Raw genomic sequence first — 21,428 nt, 5'->3', positions numbered from 1 at the left:
CTGCTCTTTAAATCTATCTATATATCTGTCAAGACATATGGTGTTCCCTAGATTAGCAGATTTCTCAGCTATGAATTTGTGAACTATCACGCTTTCGCAGCTTCAGTTAACGTCCCAGACATTTGGGGATGTTAACCAGGTGTTAATTTAAAAAAGTAAATAGACTACAAATCCCTTCCCACCAACTACTCAGTTTCTTTAATCTTATATAATAAATTCACTAGTTCTCCTGTCACTATAGACTTTTCCAGGCAAAAAGAGAAAACCAAATATTGTTTTCCTTTGCAGTCACTTCCCAAACTACCCCTTCACAGCAACATGGGAAAAGTTAATACATAACATATATTTGTTTAAAGAATTTATTGTACAAAATTATGATTGGCATGAAATAGAAATAGTTCTTTTTAATGCATATTTCCCATTAACCTGTACACAAGTATTACAAGCATCAAGCAAAATGCAATAATTCTAAGAACTAATTCCATACTACAAAAAGCATTCACATAGTGAAGCTACTCTGGTTACAAAATATTAAATAAAAGCACTTCAAAATATGTATTTGGGAAATGTAATTAAATGAGCAATGCTTGCTTAAATTAGTTAAACAAATAAAACACCTCACACACATACACAAATACAACTTTGTTGGTTCAACCCACATGGAGTAAAGTTCAGATCCATTCATTTACTGGGATTATTCTTGGAAGGGGAAAAAAAACCAAAAAAACATTGTTACGAAAGGGATCAATCATTATTTGATGACATAATGCCATCAAGAAGTAATCCAGCTCTCATGAGTTTTCATACAGAGAGGAATGCAGTTGTTGGGAGACCAACATGTGCAAACACACATACACCTCAAGGCATGTACCAATTTTCTCTTTAAAAAGACATTTCGAACTTCACTGCTTAATTTAGCTAATTCAGCTCCTGAGGTCACAAGACCTAAGAACAGGGGTCTACAAAAGATACTTACACATTTAACGTAATTTTACTTGCACTACTGCGAAGTTTGTAGATGTCAGGTTTTTTTAAATATGATACATCCTCACTATAAGACTGTTAAAAGGTTACCAAATCTCTGCTTCCCAGCTACCTTGAAGGCCCTTGTCCTCTACAGCAAGTGATTCATTTAATCACTGGTAAATCCTGTGCTTGCACATCCTAACGGCAGCCTTATACGAAGGAAGCACTGTAATAAGCAATTACATTCTAAACACAGAATTTCAAAAGACCAGAAATTATTTTTACAGCTTAAAACAAAATAACTACAAAGGTCATTTCTCAAAAGAAAAGGTAATAAATCCAGCTATTTTTGTGTCAGTTACTGTTCATCTGTTTGAGGCAGCTGAGGAGTGTTTGTATGTATATCTACAGTATGTAACTCACACATACAAATATCTACACACACAAGCACTAACATACTGAAGATCAATCCACATCTCACACAAAAGGAGCACTATCCCATAATTCTAGTATAATTTTATCTTTTTCAAAATGGATTCTGAATTCCTGAGTCTCAAAGACACTGCTGTCCTTTTCTATTAATTGATCTGAAGGAAAGTCTCTAGTTTGCATTTCTCCTAAGGGTACAATAGTTTAAATCTTTTTAAAATGTAATGAGGGGGAAAAGAGCGACTGGGATCAGTTTGATTTTTTAAAGCATTTTTAAAAGGAATAAAGGATCTTCACCACTATATAAGAAAGGCCACCTTAGTCTAAGACCTCTTATGCTAGTATACCAACATTTTTGTGGCAGGGAGAGATTTAGGTCCCTGTTCTTACTGTATGCATCATGTGCAATGAAAACAAAAATCCATCCTTTAAATACATTGGTTAAAAAAAAATGTATAAATAGAATTGCAATGGAACAGCCCTTTTGTTACAATCCACGTGGTAAAGTCACTGGAGCAGATAACTCATGAGTTCTCCCTCAGATAGTGCTATATTCACCATAACCTATTATGTCCTCTATAATTTCCCTTTTACTTTGCATATTACACAGTGTAACTTAAAATGTTATTTAAGAGCACTTCAGTCCCACGATGTAGGATTTAAGCTTGTGTGAATAAGTACAAGTGGCTCTGCAACATTTCAATGATTTACAAAAATACATTCAACCAAAAATTTATATAGGATTCTCTTTTTAAAATAAAAAATGGGGGGAAAGCCAAATGGTCCCATAATTAGCAAAGTAATACACTATCATTTCTGGAAATATTTACAAAGCAAAGCACATTCAAGAGTATTGTACATTGAATTGCATACTTTTTACTCATTCATCTTTATCAGTAATAAAGATCTACTGTATATAATTATTCAACCTTATAAATAATGCTAAGCAGAAAAATATTTACCTCTGGGCCATTTTTATCAGTTTCTAAGAGCAAACACAAAACAAAATCTAAAGTGCAGGCTACAGATCATGACAGGCATAATAAAGGACAAAAGGTGCAGTGATTTGCATCTACATTTCGAAGTTGGTTAAACATCTATTGTTCCTTGCTAAATATCACCCTCCTTGTGCAATTTAATAACTGGTGAGTTGGTCTATGTCACAGTACAACCTGTAACCATTTGGCTTTGTTTTTTTACACTGGTTATAGTTGTCCATAGCCATTTCTAGGTAATAGCTTAGATTTACAAAACCTTATATTTTTAATACTTTAAATCACACAATATTGATCCCCCCCCCCGAAAATGTCATTGTCCTCTTGTTGCAGAATGTTGTTGAAGAAGTGATGCTTGGTTGGCTGCCTGGAGCAAAGGAAGTTTTCATTTCCATTTCACATGCTACGATAGCTGCGTTCAATTCCACTTGAGCTCGGTGAACAACATAAAACATGAGACCGATGCTTATAACAATCTATGAATAAAACACAAACATTGCAATTGAAAAAATATATAGCTAAAAACAGGAATACAAAGCAAATACTTTAGGTGAAGCATTAAGATAAGGAGTTCTCAGTACACAGCTTTATAGATCACTTGTTAATATTTAGAGGTAAATGCATTCAGAGGAAGATAAGCCTAACCAATAGGCTAATCCATGTTTAATACACTGCCATTGATATGTGAGAAGCCAGAGATTAGATGGGACTTCAGAATTGGCAGGCGCTGTAAATCTAGGTGCTTTCTTCCATATGTTGTCATTGACAAACTTGTAAAGGTGAGTTTTGCTATTCATTTCCTGGTAAAGAAATCCCTCCACCTACCCCCAAGAAAAGGTACATGAGCGGGTGCGGAACCAAGGCACTTCCCTAGTAGGTATCAAGCACAAGAGCACAGACAGCTGCAACAGCACAGGAGCCAGCAAACAGAGCTGTAAACAGGGGAGTTTGAGTGGGAGGTTGGGGGAGGGGTAAAAGCCAGGCAAAGGCTAGTGAAGGGATTGTGTGGTGTTCTAGCAGTGTTTTGGTGCTTGTTGGGGGTTTGTTTTGCTGTAGGTGATGGTGTTTTGGTGTGGTTTGTGTTTCCCGGACTAACAGGATTTAGGTGGGAAGGCTATGACAGATACAGGGGCAGCAGTGGTAGTGACCCAAGTAGTGGAAGACACAATGAAGAGGACTGGATGTAGAAGCTGCGGCATGTACATGATCCTGGAGGGGGTATCTGGGAAGAGTTTCGTCTGCATGAAGTGCCGCCTGATAGAGCTGATGGAAGAAAAGATCCAAGGATTGGAGATGCAGGTGGAAACTCTGGTCGAGTTTAGAAGGGGGTTTGAGTGGATTATGGAGCAAAGATATGAGGAGGCTGAAGAGGAAAGCTCAGACTTGCAGATGGAAGCAGGACCAAAGAACTCTGAGGGGATACTGCTGGGTGAGGAAAGTGGACAGTGGAAGCATGTGACTAAGAGAACCAGGCAGAGGAAAAGATGGGCTAGTGAAGGAGAAAGAGCTCAGGAACAGGTTTGCGGAGTTGGAAAATGAAGGGGCACAGCAGGTGGTCACTGAAGGTGAGAGGGCAAGGAAGAAGAGAAGCTACTCCTATAGGAAGAGGGCAAGAGTCAACGGAGATAACACCAAATAGGAGCCCCAGGAGGATATGGGATGGGTTGCAGAGGATTGCAAGGGACAATAGGAATAGAGAGGACATGCAGCCAGAGGGAAGAGGGGATAGACTGGAGAATCGCACCATCGCCAAGAAAAGGCAGGTTTACGTGATTGGGGACTCCTTACTGAAAAGGATAGACAGACCTGTAACAAGAGCTGATCCAGAGAACAAAAGGGTGTGCTGTCTGCCAGGTGCTAAGATATGAGATGTGGACCTGAGGCTGAAGAGGAGCCTACCGGGAGCAGGAAAGAATCCACTGATTGTCCTTCATGTGGGAACAAATGATACGGCTAGATTCTCGCTGGAACGTATTAAGGGAGACTATGCCAGGCTGGGGAAGATGCTTAAGGAAACTGAGGCTCAGGTGATCTTCAGTGGGATTCTGCCTGTTCCGAGAGAAGGGAAACAAAGGTATGACAAGATTATGATGCTCAACAGATGGCTCAGGCAGTGGTGCTATAAGGAGGGCTTTGGGATGTATGGCCCCTGGGAAGCATTCATGGACAGAGGACTGTTCTCTCGGGATGGACTTCATCTGAGTAAGGAGGGAAATAGACTTCTAGGATGGAGGACGGCACAACTGATCAAGAGAGCTTTAAACTAGGAATTGGGGGGGAGATGGTTCGGAGATGTCCAGGTAATCTCCACACCTGATTTTAACATTGAGAGGGAAGAAAAGATACAGCCGTGGGTAGGAGAATGGACATAAGGAGGAAGGGTAGTGTACATACCAGTCTAATAGGTGATACTGGCGATAGAATGTCTGTGCCTAATCGGGTAAAGAACGTGACCGAGGCCAAACAGCAAAAATTAAGATGTTTGTACACTAATGCAGGAGCCTAGGTAACAAAATGGAGGAACTAGAGCTACTGGTGCAGGAAGTGAAACCAGATACTATAGGGATAACAGAAACATGGTGGAATAATAGTCATGGCTGGACTACAGCTATTGAAGTGTATGTGCTGTTTAGGAAAGACATAAATAAAGGCAAAGGTGGTGGAGTAGCATTGTATATCAATGAGGTAGACTGTAAAGAAATAAGAAGTGATGGAATGGATAAGAGTCTGTCTGGGCAAAAATCACATTGGGGAAGAAAGCTACTAGAGCCTCCCCCGGGATAGTGCTTGGGGTGTGCTATAGACCGCTGGGATCCGATCTGGATATGGATAGAGACCTCTGAATGTTTTTAATGAAGTAAATACAAATGGGAATTGTGTGACCATGGGAAACTTTAACTTCCCAGATATAGACTGGAGGACAAGTGCTAGTAATAATAATAGGGCTCAGATTTTCCTGGATGCGATAGCTGATAGATTCCTTCACCAAGTAGTTGCAGAACCAACAAGAGGGGATGCCATTTTAGATTTGGTTTTGGTGAGTAGTGAGGACGTCATAGAACGTTGTCGGGAACAGCCTTGGTTCGAGCAATCATGAGCTAATTCAGTTCAAATGGAATGATAAATAAAGATAGATCTGTGACTAAGACTTTTGATTTCAAAAGAGATAACCTTAAAAAAATTAAGGAAATTAGTTAGGGAAGTGGATTGGACTGAAGAACTTGTGGATCTAAAGGAGGCGGCGGCTTGGAATTACTTCAAGTCAAAGTTGCAGAAACTATCAGAAGCCTGCATCCCAAGAATAGGCAGGAGTTGTAGACCAAGCTGGATGAGCAAGCACCTTAGAGAGGTGATTAAGAAAACGCAGAAAGCCTACAAGGAGTGGAAGATGGGAGGGATTAGCAAGGAAAGCTACCTTATTGAGGTCAGAACATGTGGGAATAAAGTGAGGAAGGCCAAAAGCCATGTAGAGTTGGACCCTGCAAAGGGAATTAAAACCAACAGTAAAAGGTTCTATAGCCCATAAATGAGAAGAAAACAAAGAAAGAAGAAGTGGGTCCGCTAAACACTGAGGATGGAATGGAGGTTAAGGATAATCTAGGCATGGCCCAATATCTAAACAAATACTTTACCTCCATATCCTCCTTCCCATTTGTCGTCCTACTGTTATCCCTAAGCTCCTCATTAAAGACTGAGGCAAATGAGGAGCTTAGGGATAACGGTAGGACGACAAATGGGAAGGAGCATATGGAGGTAGATATTACCACATCTGAGGTAGAAGCCAAACTTGAACAGCTTAATGGGACTAAATTGGGGGGCCCAGATAATCTTCATCCAAAAATATTAAAGGAAACTGACACATGAAATTGCAAGCCCATTAGCAAAAACTTTTAAATGAATCTGTAAACTCAGGGGTTGTACCGTATGACTGGAGAATTGCTAACATAGTTCCCATTTTTAAGAAAGGGAAAAAAGTGGTTCGGGTAACTATAGGCCTGTTAGTTTGACATCTGTAGTATGCAAGGTCTTGGAAAAAATTTTGAAGGAGAAAGTAGTTAAGGACATTGAGGTCAATGGTAATTGGGACAAAATACAACATGGTTTTACAAAAGGTAGATCGTGTCAAACCAACCTGATCACCTTCTTTGAGAAGGTAACAGATTTTTTAGACAAAGGAAACACAGTGGATCTAATTTACCTCTATTTCAGTAGGGCATTTGATACGGTTACACATGGGGAATTATTAGCTAAATTAGAAAAGATGGGCTCAATATGTAAATTGAAAGGTGGATAAAGAACTGGTTAAAGGGGAGACTACAACGGGTCATGCTGAAAGGTGAACTATCAGGCTGGAAGGAGGTTACTAGTGGAGTTCCTCAGGGATCGGTTTTGGGACCAATCTTATTTAATCTTTTTATTACTGACCTTGGCACAAAAAGCGGGAATGTGCTAATAAAGTTTGCAGATGACACGAAGCTGGGAGGTATTGCCAATTCAGAGAAGGACCGGGATATCATACAGGAAGATCTGGATGATCTTGTAAACTGGAGTAATAGTGAAAAGTGCAAGGTCATGCATTTAGGGATTAATAACAAGAATTTTTGTTATAAACTGGGGACGCATCATTTGGAAGTAACAGAGGAGGAGAAGGACCTCGGAGTATTGGTTGATCACAGGATGACTGAGCCGCCAAAGTGATATGGCCGTGAAAAAAGTTAACGCGGTCTTGGGATGCATCAGGCGAGGTATTTCCAGTAAAGATAAGGAGGTGATAGTACCGTTATACAAGGCACTGGGTGAGACTTCATCTGGAATATTGTGTGAAGTTCTGGTCTCCCATGTTTAAGAAAGATGAATTCAAACTGGAACAGGTACAGAGAAGTGCTACTAGGATGATCCGAGGAATGGAAAACCTGTCTTATGAAAGGGGACTCAAGGAACTTGGCTTGTTTAGCCTAACCAAAAGAAGGCTGAGGGGAGATATGATTGCTCTCTATAAATATATCAGAGGGATAAATACCACGAAGGGAGAGGAATTATTTAAGCTCAGTACCAATGTGGACACAAGAACAAATGGATATAAACTGGCCATCAGGAAGTTTAGACTTGAAATTAGACGAAGGTTTCGAACCATCAAAGGAGTGAAGTTCTGGAACAGCCTTCCAAGGGAAGCAGTCGGGCCAAAAGACATATCTGGCTTCAAGACTAAGCTTGATAAGTTTATGGAAGGGATATATATGATATGATGGGATTGCCAAAATTAGGCTATTAATTGATCTTCAACTATTAGCAGTAGATACGCCCAATGGCCTGAGATGGGATGTTAGATGGGGTGGGATCTGAGTTACTACAGAGAATTCTTTCCTGGGTGTCTGGCTGGTGAGTCTTGCCCACATGCTCAGGGTTTAGCTGATCGCCGTATTTGGGGTTGGGAAGGAATTTTCCTCCAGGGCAGAAAAAGGCAAAATATCATTCTGGAGTATTAATAAGAGTGTTGTATATAAGACACGGGAGGTAGTTGTCCCACTCTACTTGGCACTGGTGAGGCCTCAGCTGGAGTACTGCGTGCAGTTCTGGGCACCATGCTTTAGGAAAGATGTGGGCAAACTGGAGAGAGTTGAGAGGAGAGCAACAAAAATGTTTAGAAGGTTTAGAAAACCTGACCTATGACGAAAAGTTAAAAAACACTGAGCATGTTTCATCTTGAGAAAATACGACCAAAGAGGGACCTGATAACAGTCTTCAAATATGTTAAGGGCTGTTATAAAGAAGACAGATCAATTGTTCTCCATGTCCACCGAAGGTAGAACAAGAAGCAATGGGGTTAATCCGCAGAAAGGGAGATTTAGGTTAGATATTAGGAAAAGCTGTCTAACTATAAGGGTAGTTAAGCTCTGGAATAAGGAAGGTTGTGGAATCCCCATCCCTGCAGGATTTTAAAAACAGTTTGGACAAGCATCCATCCGGGGATGGTCAGGTTTACTTGGTAGTGCACAGAAGGCTTCGTAGTAAGCACAGGAGGCTGGACTTGACTTCTCAAGGTCCCTTACAACCCTACATTTCTAAGATTCTATAATTTATGAGCTTCACTGGAAACGTAGATAGGATGGAGGTCTCTTGTGTATAGATGGAGATAAGGCTGGGTTATAAAATTAAGGTTGACTTTAGGAATTAATCTTCAAAAATACCCTGCTTTTACAGCATGGAGGAGGGTTGGGATTTTTTTTTATGTTGATTTTAAGGGCATTATAGTCTCAATCTGAATTGAATGGGTATCTGGGATTTCTCCCCCACCCCAACTGAGGCCTTTTTCGTACTCTTGTAATTAAAAAAAAAAAACAGCTGAATAGGTTTTGCTTCTTAAGGCCTATGTATTTTCAGTGATTTCCTAAAGTTAACTCTACCAACAGTGTGTTTCAGTGGAGTCTCAGCTATGGTTGTCAGGGGAATGACTCTCAAACACAAAACTGCTTTCTCGCTGTTCAAAACACAGGTACCACTTTAAGAGGTTACCCCACTTTAGGTATGTCTAGCAGAACTAAACAATCCCAAATAAACAGACTTTAGCTTAGATAGAACTTCCTCTGACCCTCCAAAAAAACTTAACCCCACAGACCCTAAAATTCCCAAGTGTAAGGAATTTGAGTTTGCATTAAGGACCATCACATATAAAATACTTTTATATCAAGCCATCTGAAACAGCAGTGGACAAAAAAAAAAAAAAAAAAGAAACCCACCTAAAAACACTTCAGTGCAAGATATGAAAAAGCAACCTGTTTCAAACCTCCCAACATAAATTAACTTCAAATGTTCCATAGAAACAAAATTCTTCTCTGAGCAGAGGCTACACTTGAAAGTTTTCAGTCAGAAGACAGTTTTAGTCAGAAACTTACAAAGAGGTGATAAGGAATTCAAAATAGGGCTTAGAATATAAGTTGTTTTGCAACCTGAAAAAAGGATTCTGGAAGGATAAAAGTAATTTCAAAATATTGCTTCCTACATTAAACGCACCACATACTCACAGACAAATAGGAACACCACAAAACTGTTATTAAATCTTAGCTGAATAGTCTCACTACTCCTGTTGCTCATGTTTTCATTTAACCTCGTTTAAGGCAACAGTCAATTTCACCTTTAGGTTCCGCAGCAGCACAATGTGAAATGTTTTGTTGTGAACACTGCAGGGAAACGTTAATTGGCTTCAAAACTGTTTCAGTGAAATTTAAACAAAAAAAAAAAAACCCATAGAAACATGGCTACTCTTCTCCTCTATTTTAAAAGTTTATATGGAGATATAAAACCTAAATTTGGAGTCACATTTGACCTGACATTGTCCCTCTATGTGGTCACCAGAGGCGCCGGCTTCCTCTGGGCCCCGGGGGCTGCCCCCATCCACTCCTTTCCTCCAAGCCCCCACCCTTGCCCCTTCCCACCCCCCGCTCCGCCTCTTCCTGAAAGGTTCCACCCCCTCCCCATAGTGCACCCCATCCTGCTCTCTTCCCCCCCCCCCCCAGCGCCTCCTGCACGCTGTAGAACAGCTGATCGCAATCGACAGGGGCGCTGGGGGGAAGATGAGTAGATTGGCAGAGCCGCCAGCAGATAGAAGGCGCTGGGGAGGGCAGGGGGGAGCTGGCTGCCGGTGGGTGCTAAGCACCTGCTAATTTTTTTCCGTGAGCGCTCCCGCTCCATGGCTGGAGCGCCCACGGAGTCGGCACCTATGGCAGTCACTATTTGACATGGGAAGTACTCACCACTGAAATAGAGTCACCTCCAGGGTGAAGTGTGGCAAATCATTCTGCCCCAAGGATAATCACTTGTTCTTAGAAAAGCAAATTAATAAGAACTCTCCAAATGGAACTACAGAAGGAATTCCAAGTAGGCAGAAGTAACTTCTAACACTGAAACTGGGCAAGGGCAGCAAGATTAATACCATTCAAAAAGTGCCACAGAATCTTTAACAACAAATGATCAAACTCTCATCTAAGCCTCATCTGAAAGACAGCACTTCCAGCAGTACAATATCCCATACATAGCACAAAGCTGAGGATGGTTCACTCCCAGCTCAGAAACCTGCCAACTACTACCACCACAAAAATGAATCAAAGGCTGGGGGAAAAATGCCCTACAGTGACAGATTTACAGAGCTCAATATGTTTATCAAAAAGAAGACAGACAGTGTAATCAAGCCACCTCTCAAAGTACCACCACAAGGGCCAAATCTATTAACTCCATAAAGACTGATAAAACAGTCAAAAGTGATATAACTTCACACACTTCCTGTCTGAGTGGCATGCTCCAGAGGTCCTAAACATCCAAAACAGCATTTTACATTGGTATCTTGCAAATTACAAATCAAGACTCTGTCCTTACAGTTTGCTGCATACAGGCAGAGACCCTCTGAAGTCAATGGGGCTCCATATGGGTGAAGGTATCTTTTTGCGTACAAGTTACAGGATCAGTGCCCAAAATATTTAACATTTATTACTAATTTTACACATTGAAATATATGATTTTGACTCTCCCCTTTCCCCAAACCAGATTAACTTCTGCTGTCATTTGATAAAGCTAGGTTAAATAGTTAAATTTGACAAATTTAGCCTTTGTTTGCAAACTGTGCAGGAAGAATTTAACAAATTTAGGAAAATTTTATTCAGGATTACTCACCAAACAGCGTCTAAAAATATCTGATCTGTCAATTGAACATTCATACCAAAATGTTCATAAGCAATGTTCAAAATGCAAGTTATTGTTTAGTTCTAATTGGATGTATGTGTGTCATATACTCTTATTTCCATTGCCTGATTGAATAAACTTTTAGACTCAGGTTTCTCCTTTAAGTTCAAAATTTGCAGTCTATGAATAGTCTCTAATGTTCATTTAGATTTGGCCATTTCAACAAACATTACTGCCAGTAAGCTTGTCCCTTAGAACATTCACTGAAAGCAACCACAAAAGCAGCTAAAGCAAATCACATTTCGTATTTCAGAATGTTCAGAGTAGTAGTTTTTTTAAAGCTATTTACTCAGCTCTAAGTTACTCATTAGGGCCCAAATGTTGAGTCCAGGTAGACAGGCAAAGTGTTGGGAAAAAGCATGAGAAGCGGGTGGTGGTGGTGAATCGAAGGACTCCTCCAGTAACTGATCCTTCCCCCACTTCTTCAGTCACTTCTTCTGATCCCTTCCTATATCCAGCCCCCCAATGTGCAGCTGAACCATGCCAGTTCCACTACATAGGCAGCCTCTGTACCCATGAAGGAGGTGGCTAGATTTAGCCCTTAGCAATTTTTAAAACAACCACCACAGCACTAGCCCAGTAACAGAGCTTCATAAGTAAAATGAAAGATGTTCAAATAACCTTTTTATTTTCTCTCATTATCTTTCCAGTTTATTTAAACCATGCTCTTACACAGATGTCAATATTCTCAAGCAAGCTTCATCAGCAAACAAGTAGCACATACAAATTTATTTAAATGGAGCCTGCTGTTGATTTTGTATCTTATTCTTTTTATAAAGAGGTTTTATGATTATAAAAGTTGAACAAGACAACTACAGTATAACAACAAGGAGTCCGGTGGCACCTTAAAGACTAACAGTTTTATTTGGGCATAAACTTTCATGGGCTAGAACTCACTTCATCACCTGAGTGAAAATTACAGATGCAGGCATTGTTATACTGACACATGAAGAGAAGGGAGTTACCTCCATAGATGAGGAGGTGTCAATTCCAGGAGAGGCACAGCTGCTTTTGTAAGGAGCCAGCCACTCCCAGTCCCTATTCAGGTCCAAATTAATGGTGTTCAATTTGCAAATGAATTTTAGTTTTGCTGTTTCTCTTTAAAGTCTGTTTCTGAAGTTTTTTTGTTCAAGTATAGCTACTTTTAAATCTGTTATAGAATGTCCAAGAAGATTGAAGTGTTCTCCTACTGGCTTTTGTATGTTACCATTCCTGATGTCCGATTTGTGTCCATTTATTCTTTTACATAGGGACTGTCCAATTTGGCCAATGTACATGGCAGAGGGGCATTGCTGGCATATATAGCATTAGGAGACGTGCAGGTGAATGAGCAGGTGATGGTGTGGCTGATGTGGTTGGGTCCTCTGATGGTGTCACTAGAATAGATATGGGGACAGAGTAGGCAATGAGGTTTGCTACAGGGATGTTTTTGTGGATACAGACTAACACGGCTACCCCCCGATACTTAACTACAGTATGATCTGCAAATTTGCAAGCAAATGGTTGCAACTGCTATTCAAATCCAAACCAATATAAAATCAATTGACAGTGTCAGGTGATGCTTTAATGCCTATTCTGCTACTAGTATAGCAATGCCAGTTCACCATGCTCCCCATTCATGGGATCTAACAATGTTGCTCGCTACCTAGGATTTAATGACATGTTGACTGTATATCAACTCTTGTGTAAATAACAGAGGTCTATAAAAATCATGAATTGTATGGAGAATGTGAACAGGGAAGTGTTATTTACCACCTCACATAACATAAGAACCAGGGGTCACGCAATGAAATTAATAGGCAGCAGGTTTAAAAACAAAACAGAGGAAATACCACTTCACACAATCCACAGTCAAGCCATGGAACTCATTTAGACATGGCACGTTGTGAAGGCCAAAAGAGTAACTGGGTTAAAAAAAAATTAGGTAAATTCCTGGAGGATAGTTCCATCAGTGGCTATTAGCCAAGATGGTCAGGGACACAACATCATGCTCCAAGTGTCCCTAAATCTCTGACTGCCTGAAGCTTTCACTGAACAACAGGGAATGGATCATTCAATAATTGCCCTGTTCTCTTCATTCTCTCTGAAGGATCTGGTACTGATCTCTGTCAGAAGACAGGATACTGGGCTGGATGGACCACTGGTCTGACCCAGTATGACCATTGTTATGTTTTTAATACCTACTTCTCATTAAGTCAGAATTACTTTCTAAACAGGGATGTTTCAATAGGCCACCACTACAACCACTTCTTTCTATAGCAACTTTCATCTAAAAGAACTGTACAAGTTGGGATCGTGCTATACTCTTCTAACACTGACGCACAGCCAATACTGGAATGGAACCAGGCAGATATTCTGGGCTTACAGGAGGCTCCAAAGTGGAGTGAATGGTTACTGCCCTAATGGCTCACTATGGCAGCAGAGACTAGCGGCACTCATTAGCACTCCAAACACAACCTCTCATCTACGTATATTGCCTTATATTGGAGGCTGGAGAAGCTGGTGGAGGAGGAACCAGCTATGCTGATTCTATGTCAGATGCACATACACTGGGGGGAAAATCCCCACCTGGGAGATCCACTAGCTTTTCGACCCTTTGCACCACCAGAGGCACAAAAGGGACAGATCACAGGAAAGACTCTTGCCCATCATCACTAACAGCGTACTAGTACCTAAAATCTTGTCAGGACACTGGTTCAGTAACAACTCAAAGAAGATTGCCCCACCCACTGAATCACCAGTATTCCAGCTGGATTTTCCTAGAATGTCTCCCATTAGTTGAAGGATGAACAAAATCACAACCCTAAAGTAGTATGGCCACATGGCAAAAAAATAATAATAATTTCCAAATGTAACTGCTTTCTCTCCAGAGTCACCCGAACTACAATAAATATACTGGCTTTAAGATTAATGACTATGAAAATAATATTAAATCAATTTTTAAAAACCACTCACCTGTAAAGTAAATATAAAATAGCCACTAACACTTTGTTCTGCAATGACATCTTCCATGGTTCGCAAAGTGGTGCCTAAGTAGGAGTTTAGGAGCTGAGTAGGAAGCAGTCCAACTGAGGAAGCCATCAGATAGTTGGGTAAAGATAAATCTGTAATCTAAATGAAATCAAGTGTGAAAAGCAATGTACAATTCTGATATAATTTTCCCATAACCAGTCTGACTGCCTTCCCCACAACTGTCTAAGCAAAAGTTTAGAATTCATTGTATTACAATATTCTGAAAATGACTGAGTGCAAAAGTTCCATAAAAGATCAATTCAATAAGGCAACACTTTTAAACTTGCCATTTTAAAATTCTGTTCAATTACATTTCTTCTTTTGCTAGGCTGCATCTTCAACTGGACGTCCTAAGGATGCAATTACACTATCCCTTTGCTTTGTCTGCTTCATAATGGTGAGCAGAAAGAGCACTGCAGTTTATAAGAAACTTGTTCTCAGAACGAAACTAGGATATCGGGTGACATAGGCTTAGAAGACATGAAGTGAAATTTGGTGCCTATCAGCCTTTGTTTTCATATGCACTTGAAATGATAAACTGAGAAAAATGTAAATGTTTATTAAAAAGTATAACGTGTTCAACATTTTCATTTAGGAAATAAAATTTAGTTAAAATGCATGAAGTGTAGCTACAATATTTCTGTAAGGAAAAAAATATGACTCATTTAGAACATCCTTCATGGAAGGTTTTTTATATTACATTTTAATTGGCCCAGAATATGAATTAGAGCTATCCAAATCCTTTTGAAAGTGGTGTTAAAAAACAGGAAAAAGAAGAAAGTGTAAATATTCTTTTGAGTCCCCCTCTCCTGCCCCGATGATCCCAGAGTTTTGTTTTTTTTTCCATTTTGAGTAGCTCTTAACTATTGTGCAGACAATTTGTACAGGGGCAAGGTACATAGTACCAGCTAAATAAAGTCAAATGGGATCAGGAGAGGTTGAGAAATATAGAGGAATGTAAAAGATGAGAGTCCAGAAGGGTATAGGGATGCATTTCAGGCAATGAAAACAGAAGTGGGTTAAAAATAAAGTGAATACAATTTTATGGATGCTAAGGAACATAAACTAATCTACAAGCAGATCCCTGGATTATTTTCTTTGGTGATTATGAAAGGTGTAGGTCTGACAGCTTTGGACACTGAAGTTTTCATTCTCTCCTGGCTCCAACAAAACAGGCTAAGCATTGGAAACAGCACATTCCTAGCCAATGTGATTCAATCCTGACCTGGAGGGATCACTTGTAGGGCTGAGAGAATAATTCAACTGCCCAACTCTTTAAGCCATGACCTCTCTGTGGAAGCTGTCAACAATGATGCCAACTGGCATCAACTCTGATGTGACGATCTAAGAACAAAAATAAGACCACCAACTCATTTCAAATAAAATCCCTGAAAAAGGTTACCAGAGCTTGCATGTTGGGAAAGTTTCCTTCCACTGATTTTTATGAACTGAATACATACACTGCAAAATTTCTCTGATAACGTCGTAGGCCTCTCATTGTGGTGGTTTAAACCGTTTAGCTATAAGTAAGTGGTGTACACATCATGACATTAACAAAAATAGTCCATGAGACCAACTTGGATATTCAGTTTGTGGAATGGAGGTAAGTTTAAAACACAGGTAAAGTAAAAATAGGTCCCCAATATACTGATCAGTCACAATAAATGATATGGTATTGAGATGTTAATAAAAATCAGAGTCTGTTAATGATAACATTGACAAATACTAGTCTTGCCAAAAAGTCATTGTCAAACATATCTATTGACTTTGGAATGGATCTAGCAATGTGTGCTTAAAGACGGGATTGCTGTGATCATTTGATTCATATACCTGTTGGAAATTTGAAGCAAGCTGTCAGTTGTTCCTAAAGAATTTCTGCAGACTATCCAACAGAACACATTACATGAAAGAAAACAACTTCTAAAGTTCTAATTAAGCACTGAGCTTCTACAAGGAGATAACTGACAATGGCACAAATCTGTAAAAAGTCAAAGACAATGACAAAGACATCAGCAGAGTTAAGTTATTTTAAGGGCTGTGTGATGAAATAAGTGACTATTCTGTGAGTGCACCATTAGGAGCAGTGTAATTATTTTAATATTTTAGAACAGATTAAATAATTGAATATCATAGTAACATTATTTTGAAAATTAAGTCACATTGCCAAAATCCCAAAGCATTCTTAGCATGAAATATTAGTGGAAGGTTTTTTGGGGAAGGGGAAGGGAAAGGGAAGATGGAAAATAAAAGATTTGGGTTTAGTTTTGTTACTCCACTGGAAGAAGATAATTTCCCACTCTTCCCAAATAACTTAGGAAGACACTTCCAAAATACATGTTGAAAATTTTGCTTGCTAGATTTGAACATATGCCAGCAACATGGCTAATATATTTTCTCGCTATGGGTGTATTGCCAGATACACGAATGATTACTCTAGACCTAATTATCTGACAGATGTTCTCAGATGACTACTACTAAAAAAAAAAAAACCAAACACCCACACCCTGTAGGAATCTGGGCCATGGTGAAACTATGCACAGACCTCCTTTATTATCATCAAGAGGATGCAGTCAGTGCTATTACTGTCTTTAAAATACTAAAGTAGATACAAGATTTTCTAAATAGGGCCTTGTCATTAAATCTAATGGAATTGGGAAGCAAATCACAAAGAATCCTTGGGGACTTCTTCCCTTTGTGAATATATAGTAAAGCATTTTACTTGCAGATATATAAGTTTGCATTTTTGATTTTGTCCTGCAACACGTAAGGACATAAGAAATAGGAAAAACTGTTTCCAACTGAAGGAGAAGCAGACAGTAAGTTTAAAACGGGTTTGGAGTTTTTGTACATCCCATCAACCCTAGGGGAAGGCCAATAGGGTCACACTTCCTTCAGTATGCCTCCCAGTATCCAGTAAGAAATTTCCTATCAATCCCTTGGTGAGGGAGGAGGAGCTTGTGGTTTGAAAGGGTGGAAGAGTGAATCTCCATAATGCTCTCCAGGTTACCTGATTCTTTTCCTTGGAGGGAAAGAGCAAGGAAAGGTACCAGGCTGGTCATGGTCCAATTTCAGGTCAGAGTGCAATCCCAAAGAGGTTTCCAATGGTGACAACAATGACTTAGTTAAGTGAAAAGCCAGAAGGTATAAAATATTTCTGTGGGAAACCAGGAGGATTCCTGGGGGAGATTAATGCATCTCCAGCAAGATTTGCATAGTTAGGGAAACGGGTTTAGTTGTGTAAGGCTTTTTCTTTCACAAAGGAGGAGCAGCACCCATCTCCCAAAGACAAAAAAAAAAAAAATCCAGTCTTTCTGCTGCTGGCTCCTAGCTTTCTCAAGCAGTAGCAGGGGGACATTAACAAGACTCTGAGTCAGTAGCACTGCTGCTATTCAAAACTTTTCTGGTATCAATTAAATGAACAGGGATCATGTTTCACTGGGGCGAGGGATAGCTCAGTGGTTTGAGCATTGGCCTGCTAAACCCAGGGTTGTGAGCTCAATCCTTGAGGGGGCCATTTAGGGATCTGGGTCAAATATTGGGGATTGGTCCTGCTTTGAGCAGGTGGTTGGACTAGATGACCTCCTGAGGTCCCTTCCAACCCTGATATTCTATGATTCTATGTCAATTTCACACTGGAACTGCTGAGGAAAGTTATGAGCAGCAGTACCTGCATGCACTGGCACTGGCCTTGAGGGAAGGGAAAAGAAGGTTGAACAAGTAGTAGTAGAGATGCAACAATCTGCATCCCCATAAGATGTTCTTGAAATGTACATGAATAAAAGGCAGAAGAGAGTACGCTTTTTTTCCTTTTCAACAGGAGATGAAACACAAACATCAGACTCATAGCACTTCTGCATAGTGGGTAGTATATGCAAGCCTCCAGAGAGAACACAATGGAAGGAATACCAGCACCCTATCCCTCTGCAGCAGCAGAAGCGGTGGGAGGTAGGGTTGTAGGATGGGAAAAGGAGGGCTCAGCTTCTCACTTGGACATTATCCCTTGACTTCACTTGTGAGATTTCATACCCTCAATCTTTTATATCAACCTCTGGTTAATTAATATGTTTTGTTTTGTTTTGTTTTTCCAAGCTGTGAGCTTCTAAAATCTAGTTATAAAGCATGTGAACACATATTTATATAAAAACTGAACAAAGGGTATAGATATAAAATAGAAGATTCTTTTGAACACCCACATTTCTTTCTAAATCCAATCAGTCAACTGTTCCTTTTGAAAAAACATCCCCTAAGATAAACAGGAAGCTTTCAGCACACACTCCAAACATATTAAGGAGTATTCTAATGAGAAAACTGTATCACCAAAGCTTAAAAATGTGCTTGAAAACTATGCTAACATAACACTTGACATCTTACAAGTAAAAGTCTCAATTTTTTCAGTCAGTTTCTACAGAAATCACAGCTTGGACCTTATACATAGAATTTATTTTGTATTTTTGTATCGTGTTAACTTGTGTGTATGCTATAGCTGCATGGGAGCACTACTATAGTTAAGGTTGCATCATGACATCTGTTTAAAGGTCCACCGAAGTTCTCTAAAATTGGCATTCTTAGTCAGATTCATTTCAAATTTAGTGTGCATCAAGAGAGTCATGTTAGTGATCCAAATTTGGAGTCATTTGAGTTAGGGGTTGTGGAGATATAAGTCCAGGGATAAAAAAGTCATTTTTCAAAAAGTTGCCAGGTGTTTTTTTGGTTTGTTTTTGGCTTTTTTTGCTCAGCGCTACAGATCAAACTATTGATGTGATGCAAGCCAAAATGGTCTCAATCTGTTGAATATTAGTGAAAGTAGTGCGTGGCATACATTATATCTTTGGGGGACTATGACTGAACAGTATTTAAGAAAAATTTTACACTGCACATTTGGTAGTACAGAAAAATGACTATAGGGTTTAAATTCAACTCTTGTAAGCGCTTTAAAATCTAAACAGTTAATCCGATTGCTTTGTAATATGGTGTGCCTCATGGGGGCATGTGGTGGTGTTAGTGATCCAAATTTGGGGTCATTTGACAGAGGGGTTCCCAAGGTATGCCCCCTCCCCCCAAAAAACTAGTTTCCTTCCTTCCACTGCCTTATACTGTGGCTGGAGATTGCTACAATGTGAGAGTCCTGATGGCAATTTTAATTTGGAGTGGAATGTAAATCAAAGTATTTAATTCTATTCCCACAATTTTTTAGGCTTTTATATGCACACCCCAGCTCTGCCAGTGCACCCCAACCCACTGTACCTGTCAGCTCTGACTACACACAACATGCTGTATACATAAAACTAAACAAACCCATAATTATTCCCATCTTTCAGTTATGACAATCTTAGGCTAAAAAAATTCAGAAAGAAATGGATTTTTTTGAAAGTGTCCATTTAAAGGGAATTTGCATCCTTCCTAACACACTTGCATTTTAACCAGACTTTCTCCAGATCTAGCCAATCTCATTTAAAAGGAGACTCATTCATTCTGAATCACTTTTAAAGGCAGTTCTTTTAAAACTCTTTCTCTTCTGTGATATTTTGCTTTACACTATGTTCCTTTTGCATAATATACAAGACTGAGAATCTTCTACCACAACCAATCTAATAAAGTCTTGAGAATCTTTCCTTCCTCAAGCAACCCCAGACGTGGCCTGTAAAAGCAGACGGTGGGGGGAATAGAATGCCAAATCTATCGCTGGAAGAGAGACACCCTAATTGGGGGGTTTCAGAGTAGCAGCCATGTTAGTCTGTATACACAAAAAGGAGTACTTATAGCACCTGAGAGACTAACAAATTTATTTGAGCAGCTGTAGCTCACGAAAGCTTGTGCTCAAATAAATTTGTTAGTCTCTCAGGTGCCACAAGTCCTCCTTTTTCCTAATTGCGGGATTCATTTTAAAAGACTACTCAATGGTCATATTCAAACAACACTTAGGATTATTATAACTGGAAGAACTGAGAAAAACTGTGGTTTCAGTTTGCTTACTACCTCCAAGTCACAGTCCGTATGTGGGGTCAGTTTCACTGTTTTATAGCACCCCCTATGAGGCCCAGAGCAGGCAGGCAGAGTTGTGCTGTCCTACTTTAGTCAGTGGGCACTAACATGGGCCCAAAGGTCCATCCAGGCAGAGTTGACAGCAGGATTAGACCCTGATCTTGCAACTGCATCCCTGCGGGCAGACCTTTGCCAGGTGCATGATACATTTGCCTAAGGCAGTTTCTGTTTGTGAAGCTCTTTCCCACATCAACAGATTTTTCCCATCTAAAAAACTATGATGGAGAAACAACAAAAGCAGGGAACTCAGGCTACGAATAAGTTGGGTTTTGCAGTGTTCAGTGGTGTGAAAATCAGTGAAACAACATTGGGTCAGGTCCTAGAGCCCTGATGTCAAACCTCCATTGGGTGAAATCATGGCCCCACTGAAGTCAGTGGGAGACTCCTATTGATTTCAATAAAGACACCCCCCACTCCCTACCGCCACAGGCTGGGCCCTGCTTCTGGGAGCCACTCACCGAGAACACCGCGTTTTGGAGGCCGAAGGGGATGGGGGTGAGCCTGGCCAGGGCCACCACTTTGAGGCCGCTTCCTCCCTCCACTACGCGGATAACGGCGCTGAGCTTCTCGCTGCCCTGGATCCTCGCTAGCACCCAGCGGGCCAGCAGCTTCTTGCAGACCACGTGGGCGATGAAAGTGCCGATGAGGACCCCGAGCACCATCAGCCCCATGCCCAGCACGAAGCCGTACAGGTAGCCGGCGGCCACGTTCAGCACGATGTAGCCCCAGCCGCAGGGGAAGGAGACCACGATGAAGCCCACAGTGAAGAGCAGCACCCCGGCCACGCTGTCCAGGCTCTCGGCCCAGAGCAGCAGGTCCCGCACATACTGGCGCACCAGGGCCAGCGCGGCGAAGCACAGCGCGGCCAGGACGCACACGGCCAGGCAGCTCTTGCACCAGCAGGTGCCCAACAGGCAGCACGAGCAGGGCCACGTCCTGGCCTCGGGCAGCCCGGGCCCCGCGCCACCCGCCTCCGGCAGCTGGCACAGCAGCAGCTCCGAGCGCTGCAGCCCGTTCTGCCCCGGGTACGGCCCGCGCAGGAGCCCAGCCGCGTCTCCCTGGGCGCAGCCGGCCGGCTCCCCCCCTCCGCCAGCCCGGGCCAGCCAGCGGCTGAGGTCCTGCCGGGCTCCCTGGGCAGCCGCGAACTTGGCGGCCCGGGAGAGGAGCTGGAGCACGGCGCCCCCGGGGCTCCACATGCCGCCGGGCCCGACCGGCTCTAGCCCGGCAGCGCGCTCCGCCGGGCGGGGATCG

General features: G+C 41.1%; 1 protein-coding gene across 1 annotated transcript; it reads right to left on the bottom strand.

Moving 5' to 3' along the window:
* Positions 1-382: 382 nt before the first annotated feature.
* Positions 383-21,373, bottom strand: TMEM64 (transmembrane protein 64). Its single transcript, XM_074943008.1, has 3 exons — positions 20,636-21,373; positions 14,079-14,234; positions 383-2,866 (listed from the first exon to the last, which is right to left on the bottom strand). The coding sequence occupies exons 1-3, from the start codon at positions 21,371-21,373 to the stop codon at positions 2,672-2,674; spliced, it is 1,089 nt and encodes a 362-aa protein (XP_074799109.1). The 3' UTR covers positions 383-2,671.
* Between the last annotated feature and the right edge of the window lie 55 nt (positions 21,374-21,428).

The sequence above is a fragment of the Natator depressus genome, chromosome 2 (genome assembly GCF_965152275.1).
Source record: "Natator depressus isolate rNatDep1 chromosome 2, rNatDep2.hap1, whole genome shotgun sequence".
NCBI classification, from domain to species: Eukaryota; Metazoa; Chordata; order Testudines; family Cheloniidae; genus Natator; species Natator depressus.
The sequence above is the reverse complement of the archived record's forward strand: the minus strand, read 5'-3'. Positions and strand labels throughout refer to the sequence as shown.

Coding starts and splice junctions, on each gene's coding strand:
- TMEM64 (XM_074943008.1), bottom strand. CDS start 21,373: ATGTGGAGCCCCGGGGGCGCCGTGCTCCAGCTCCTCTCCCGGGCCGCC. Junction 14,235..20,635: donor TCCAAAACGCGGTGTTCTCG/GTGAGTGGCTCC, acceptor GATTTCATTTAG/ATTACAGATTTATCTTTACC. Junction 2,867..14,078: donor ATTTTATATTTACTTTACAG/GTGAGTGGTTTT, acceptor TTTTATTCATAG/ATTGTTATAAGCATCGGTCT.